A 6,874-nucleotide genomic window follows, 5' to 3' on the forward strand; every position below is an offset into this window, starting at 1 on the left:
ATTGGAGGAGCAGGAATGTTGGGGTTCTTCTCTTGGAGGTAGGCTGTGTCCAAGTGCAGGACGGGAGGAGCAGCTTTGGAATATAGTTTGGAGCGCAGCGCTAAAATAATAGACTGGTATTCTCTCTGTAGCTGATGGACCGAGGACTCCTCTGCCTGGAAAAAGATACAGAACCACATGTCAAAGACTGGACTCAAATGTGTCCACATGTACATCTTTGTCTCTATGGTATTCACTATTTATGACATTTCATTTGACTCAAGGAAAGATAGAAGAAAGGAAAAATATTGTCAAACCCTCACAGGACCAAGTCAGTAACCTTTTGGCTGCATTACTGTTAAAATTGCTGTATATGTTGTAGGTTTTTTCAACACACCTGTAGGAACAGGCTGTCCTCCTGTCTAAGTGGTGTTGACGGGGTGCTGGTGTGTTTTTCATCCAAGTTGTCAGCCAGCCTTTTCAGGTACTTCTCCCAGTCATCCACTGAGGGTCCCACCTCTCTAAAAAAGGCTGGAGGAGTGGGAGGAGGACCCTGCTCTTTTGGCCAGACAGCACCACCTAGCTGCTCTGCAAGAAATAACACACCTGTTAGAACACCAAAACGGGAATTTTTTTTTTAAATAAACCAATTCATTTGAAGTAAATTGGACTGGGTTACATTGCAGTAGGCAAAATTCTTTTTCTTCATAATGTATGGAGTTTCTGAACGTTGAATAAGAAATAATGTGACAAGAAAGACATCACCGGTACCTGCTGTCTGTGTAAGATCCTGATCCAGGCCCAGGTCCCTCCTCTCTCTGGTGTGAGCGAATGCGGTACTATAGATGTGCTCCACCAGCTGAGGCAGAGTCTGGGTGAAGAAGGTCAAGTCTGCCTTGTCCCTGATGTAGTCCTCTGCCCTCTGCAGCAGGTCCAACAGGGTCTGCAGGAATGAACGCAGCTCTAGATTGTAGAGCGGAAAGATTAGAAAGATTAGACAAATACGCAAAGGGGGTAATGCCTTACAAAATATGTAATTATTCAAACACTTAGCAGTGTCATAATTTTAGAACAGATTTAGCTTTATCTGAGTCAGGACGTCCAATACATAAGTTAAGGTACTCACGGCATTTCTTGAAGCGGGTGATGCACTTGTCCTCAGCCATTCGGCTACAGGCACTGGCTGACTGACCACGGGGACAGGTCAGTGAGTAGAAATGACAAAGAGTGCTGAACTCTGACCTCTGTTCCTCCTCAGACAATTCTGATGTCTTAAGGAGCTCAGGGCATGTTGGTTCCCGGCTCCCAGATGACTCTACAACCAGACAACAGCAACAGTTAAAATGTTGGTGTTTTTGGCTTTATTTTGGGGGATCTTTTAGACACAACACGTATGCAGCCAGCTGAAAAATATATTAAGTATTTACTAGTGTTATGTCAACAGTAATTCATTAATGAAAAAAATTCTATAGGTATGTTTTAGCGTTGATCACACTCACTCTGTATTTCAGCCTCAATCCAGTCAGAAAAGGCGGAGACCCGTGTGTAGACCCCAGGCTTGCCCTTCTCCCCACAGCCATCTCCCCAGGATGTGATACCGTAAAGCTGGAACCGACCTGATAAGCGGTCCTGGTAGATCAGCGGGCCTCCAGAATCTCCCTGCAGAAAATGCAAAATTGGGTAAAATGAAAAATTGCTTTGATTCTGGAAACCTTACGCTGCTGCTAGCATCTTGACATGGTTCATCTCTTGATATTCTGGGAGATGTTTGACTGAGTCTAAGGGGAGACCTAAAACCAAACTGCACACAAATGAGCTGGGCTCTGAATCTATTACAATAAGCAAAAGGTATACTACTTCAACAATGAGTTTCACTCCAACATGATATGCGGTGTTCATCATTTAAAAACAGTGACATCTGCTGATCCAAAATGACTGATGGAGCAAGATGAAAAGAAATGATGTTGCAGTACTTTTCAAAGTATAGTAGGCAACCTAAGATTTTGGTTGGCCGACGAGTAATAATGGGTATTCTGTTGTGTGACTCACCTGGCAGGAGTCAATACCTCCAGAGAGGTAGCCGGCACACAGCATGGTGTTGGTGACCAGCTCCTTGCCAAGGGTACTCTTACAAGTGTTCTGAGGCAGCAGGGGTACCTTGGCCTCCATCACCACATCTGCAGATGGGCCATCTGTGGAGAAGATACAGACAGCGATGCCTTTTGGTCACATTCTCAGACAAGATTAGACAAGTTTTATCATTATTATATTCTTGCTTACCCTGAATAAATAAAAGTATAAAAAAAGTATAAAGAATTAAAGAAAAAGAAAAATCTAAAGATTAATGACCAAACATCACTATTGTTAGGAAGAATGTATTGTAGCGATACTCCCTCTTAGCAGAGTTAAAGAATTACATTCTGGTGTATGCAGATTTAAAAATTTACAGTTTGATGCAAGAGGACATATTTACTTCAGGATTGCAACAACTACGACTGCAAAATGCTCAGAGAAACATTCGGGTTTGCTAGCAGATAAAGAAGATATAAATAGGTCTACATAAAAACTAATTCCCATTTGATATGATTGGTTCCCCTCACCTTCATAGAGAGACCCCCACCCTGCCACTAGACAGGGGCTGCCAGTGGGGGGATCCATGCCAGAGGGAAGACACACAGGGGTGACATGATCAGACAGCACCACCGGCGATGTCAGCTCCACAAGGGCTATATCGTTATTAAATGTCTTTGGGTTGAACTGCAGAAAGAGAGGTCAGAGATTCAGTGCATCCGAAATTATTTGATTGATTGGTAAGTGAATTGGTTGGTTCAATTATTGACTGATTGGTTGATTTATGCTTAATTTCTAGGGACAAGGTGGCTTGAGATAGAAGTGATATAAGGTAAACCATACTGGCAATGTCTGTGCATGTGCTGCTGTAAGGCACTAGGATCAGGCCAAATGGGTTGCCGCAATACCTTAGGGTGAGGGATGATACGGTTGACCTTGAGGACCTGTTCGTCAGGGTCGGCCTTGGTGATGTCAAACTCCCCCACCACTGCTGTCCAGTAGCTCTCACTACGGCTACTACATATGACAGACACAAAGCAATGAGAAAGAAAGGCAGAGAGAGAGAGAGAGTGAGAGAGCGTTAAACAGTGATAGTATGACACATCATACAAATAATGGACCTTTAATCTGACAAGGTCTAACCCCCCCCCCCCCACACACACACACACAAACACTTACCCTGCAAAGCAGTGTGCAGCGGTGACCACCCAGGAGCTGTCCACCAGAACGCCTCCACACATGAGGCCACCATCTAGCTGAAGGTTGACCAGCCACGGCCAGCTGCCTGGAGAAGCAGGAGAGCCCCCGACTATCCTGGAGCGAGGCTGTGTGATGTTTTGTGCTGTGGACACCCTCTGACCACACACGGCTGCTGGGGCAGAAGGACATGGGTGTTTAGGAAGTGAAGAAAATTTAACAATTCACTTAATTACAGCTACTCATGGGTCCCTAAGTATTTTTGGCCACAAGAGGACTCTTCATTTATTTTGGTTCTTGGGTTGGTTCTTAAAGGTACTGTGCGTAATTGTACAAAATGAATCAAGCAAGTCAAACAAATTCAAATTGAAAGGTAGCAGAAAAACCCAAGTTTGCTGACATCTGCCATTTTTGAATGTTGTAAGTCGATAACCTTTGCTGCAATGCTGCATAGCTTGCTGAGGACAGCAAGTGTGAACAAAGTCTTCTAGGGGGCAGGGCATCAAACAACAAAAACTTATCCTGTGTTTTTGAATACAGAAATCAGCAGAGTGTGTGTGTGTGGGGGGGGGCGAGAGTCATTTGCGTCATTTCAGTCAGTACCAGCAAATGTTAATCCCTGCTGATATTAAGATGCCATCTTACGCTTGATATTATGCTTGGATACATCCAAGATGGCGCCGCCTATGGCTGTCTCAGTGAGTTGGTGCACACTGTTTTGTGTGCTTTTTTTGTTTTAAAGTTGTTTGTGGTGACAGTACACGAGAGAAGAATTCCCCAACATCAGGGAATCTACTCTTCTGTATTTATTCCCAACTTTTCTTGCTCCTGTCATGGAATTATTGGAAAGTGTGGTGAAAGGAGTTGTGGCCCTCGGACGAGCAGTGAGATGCAGGAGAGGAAAGCTTAGGTGGTGCCCTACAAGGCTTGGGTGCTGCACCTATATAAGCCTTATAATGGTAGGGGAAATCCTGTAACCCCCTTCACTTTTCCAGCAGTCGGGCAAACAACAGACGAGACTTTTCTTGGTCTTGAGAAGCTGCAGTAGTTATTAACTGACACACCGTAGCCTATACTGGACATTTACTGCCAGATTGACAACTTACTGCTAACCTTTTCCTCTGCTCCGCTCGTATTCACCATCACTTCTCTACTGCTGGCTCTCTCACACTCGCTACACACATGCATTATGTACCGCCCTATTCCTTAATACAGAAAATATTCCAAATATTTTAAAAGTCTAGTCGTTGTCTTAATCATTTGGTGCCCCCTCCCCAGCACAGCAAATTGGCTGGTGCCCCCGAGCACTCAGCCGATGCCATATATGGATAATCCGGCCCAGTTTTGTAGACATGTTCTCCTGATCTGGAATCACTTATCATTGACTGCAAACCCTTCTATTCCCCCCCGTGTGTTCGCATCATTCACATTCCACCACAAGCTAGCATTCAGAACTCACAGCTGCTGCTCGCTGACAAGATACTGGATGTGTAGCGAAACAACCCGGACTCCCTTGTTATTGTCCTCAGCAACTTTAATAAAGTAAATGTAAGTCACGAACTCCCAAAATACAGGCAGTTTCTTAACTGTCCGACCAGAGAGGAGAACACTCTGGACCACTGCTACACCTCAGCCCACGACACATATCGCGTTGTTCACTGCGCTGTGCTGGGAAACGCTGACCATGTCTTGGTTCACCTGATCCCTGCATGCCGGCAGAAAGTTAAGCTGTGTAAAACTGTTGTGACCAAGAAGTGGAGCAGAGGAGCAGCGTAGGATCTGCATATGTGCCTGGACAGCACGGCTGGGAGATGTTTAAGACAGCCACCGACAGCCTCGATGAGTCCACAGGGGCTGTGACATCATACATCAGCTTCTGTGTAGACAGCTGCATACCAACACACACCATGGTGTGTTATAATAATGACAAGCCCTGGTTCACAGCCAAAATCAGATGGCTTCATTTGGAAGAGGAGGAGGCATTCAGGAGCGGGGACAAGGAGGGGTTTAAACTAGCAAAATACACGTTTGGCAAGGTGGTGAAGGAGGTCAAATGGAAGTATTCTGAGAAGATGGAACAGCACTTCCCAGTCAATGACTCTGCCTCGGTCTGGAAAGAACTGAAAAAGATCACCAGCTACCCACCCAAACCTTCCCCCACGCTGAATGACTCCAGACTTGTTAATGAGCTGAATGAGTTCTACTGTCCATCCGAAAGACAAAGGGTCAGCCTAGACTGTATCTCCCAACCCCCCAGCCATCAGCTCCTGTACTCCAGCGGCTCCATCCACCCCCCCCCCAACCCATTTCCATTACCAACACCCCCCCCTCCCCAAATTCCCAGCCTGAGCACTCCCCTCCACATACCACACCTTCTCTCTTGATTCAGGAGAGGGATGTTAACAGGCTGTAGAAGACAGAGCCCCCACAAGACAGCCGGACCTGATGCTGTCTCCCCCTCAACCCTTAAACACCGCGCACACCAACTGTCTCCGATGTTCACAGCCATTTTTAACACCTCCCTGGAGGGCTGCAGGTTGCCAGCCTGCCTCAGAGGCACTGTTTATATCTGGCATTAACATGCATCTTGCGTGATCCGATCATAAGTGGAAAGCCCTAAGTACAGGTGTGACTGCACCCAATGCGTCCTCAATGTGTCTTGAGATCCGATCGCTCAGGCCACATTCGGAGGTGGCCTGGGACGCATTTGTCCACATCGGATTTGAACTGTAAACGCAAATGTGTCCCACGCTGCATCGATGGACTGCCTACTCAACTGACGTCCTCTACGTAAGCAATAGAAATAATATCCAATAGAAGAAATATCCTGGGGGATTCTGCTGAGCGCAGCTGAACTGTCACAGGTGATGGACCAAACCCAAACTGAACTGCAGGTAGGCTATAAAGCAACTGTTTAGTGGTTTTATTCCCCCAACTTCAGGTTCAAGTTCATTTGTCCAGCACAGCGCAGAGCCCGACCCTCTCAATCCCGCTGGAATAATTAAGTAATCTGAGCCTGAACTGACGTGATCGGGTCGAGCCTGACAGGGTTCGGGTTGAGAATTACAAACTCTAGTGTTCAGACATTTAAATTTTCCCACATAACGAGTTTTAAGAATGAGTTTCAGCTTTTGCTGTGTATTTTGAGCACAATATTAAAGACGGCAAACAATCGGAGCCTGATGCTCATAATTCACACAGTTTTCCTCATCAGATTATTTGTCTCTATCTGGCGCAACAAGCATTTGCTGTGTCCATGCCGAAAGTAGTAGTAGTAGTAGTAGACCATTTCTTAAATGCAGTATATCATCAGGTCAGGGTTTGAAGGTTTTCAGACAGATCTACATCATCATCATCATAATGATAATGTTTATTTACACAGCACTTTTTAAAAACCTGTTGACCACCTTGTGCTGTCCCGCCTCAAGTCCATCACCACCCCCCTCCTGGATCCTACAGCTTGCATACAGAGCCGACAGGTCGACATATGACACAGTCAACACGGTTCTCCACTTCGTCCTCCTTCACCTGGACGTTCCTGGTACCTATGCCCGGATCCTGTTTGTGGACCTCAGCTGTGCATTCAATACAATCAGCGCTGCTCTCTTCCAGGACAAACTCTCCCACT

General features: G+C 45.9%; 1 protein-coding gene across 1 annotated transcript in view; it reads right to left on the reverse strand.

The window, feature by feature from the left end:
* Nucleotides 1-4,957, reverse strand: part of prss56 (serine protease 56) — a 6,133-nt gene extending 1,176 nt beyond the window's left edge. The window contains exons 1-10 of the mRNA XM_056293900.1: nt 4,945-4,957; nt 3,229-3,421; nt 2,958-3,066; nt 2,580-2,736; nt 2,029-2,171; nt 1,479-1,638; nt 1,106-1,294; nt 751-942; nt 377-567; nt 1-155 (exon numbers count right to left, since the gene is read on the reverse strand). The exon at nt 1-155 is cut by the window's left edge and continues 383 nt beyond it. Coding sequence (XP_056149875.1) covers nt 1-155; nt 377-567; nt 751-942; nt 1,106-1,294; nt 1,479-1,638; nt 2,029-2,171; nt 2,580-2,736; nt 2,958-3,066; nt 3,229-3,421; nt 4,945-4,957 — 1,502 coding nt within the window. The remainder of the gene's footprint in view (nt 156-376; nt 568-750; nt 943-1,105; nt 1,295-1,478; nt 1,639-2,028; nt 2,172-2,579; nt 2,737-2,957; nt 3,067-3,228; nt 3,422-4,944) is intronic.
* Nucleotides 4,958-6,874: the final 1,917 nt, after the last annotated feature.

This window comes from Lampris incognitus, chromosome 14, assembly GCF_029633865.1.
Source record: "Lampris incognitus isolate fLamInc1 chromosome 14, fLamInc1.hap2, whole genome shotgun sequence".
Taxonomy (NCBI): Eukaryota; Metazoa; Chordata; class Actinopteri; order Lampriformes; family Lampridae; genus Lampris; species Lampris incognitus.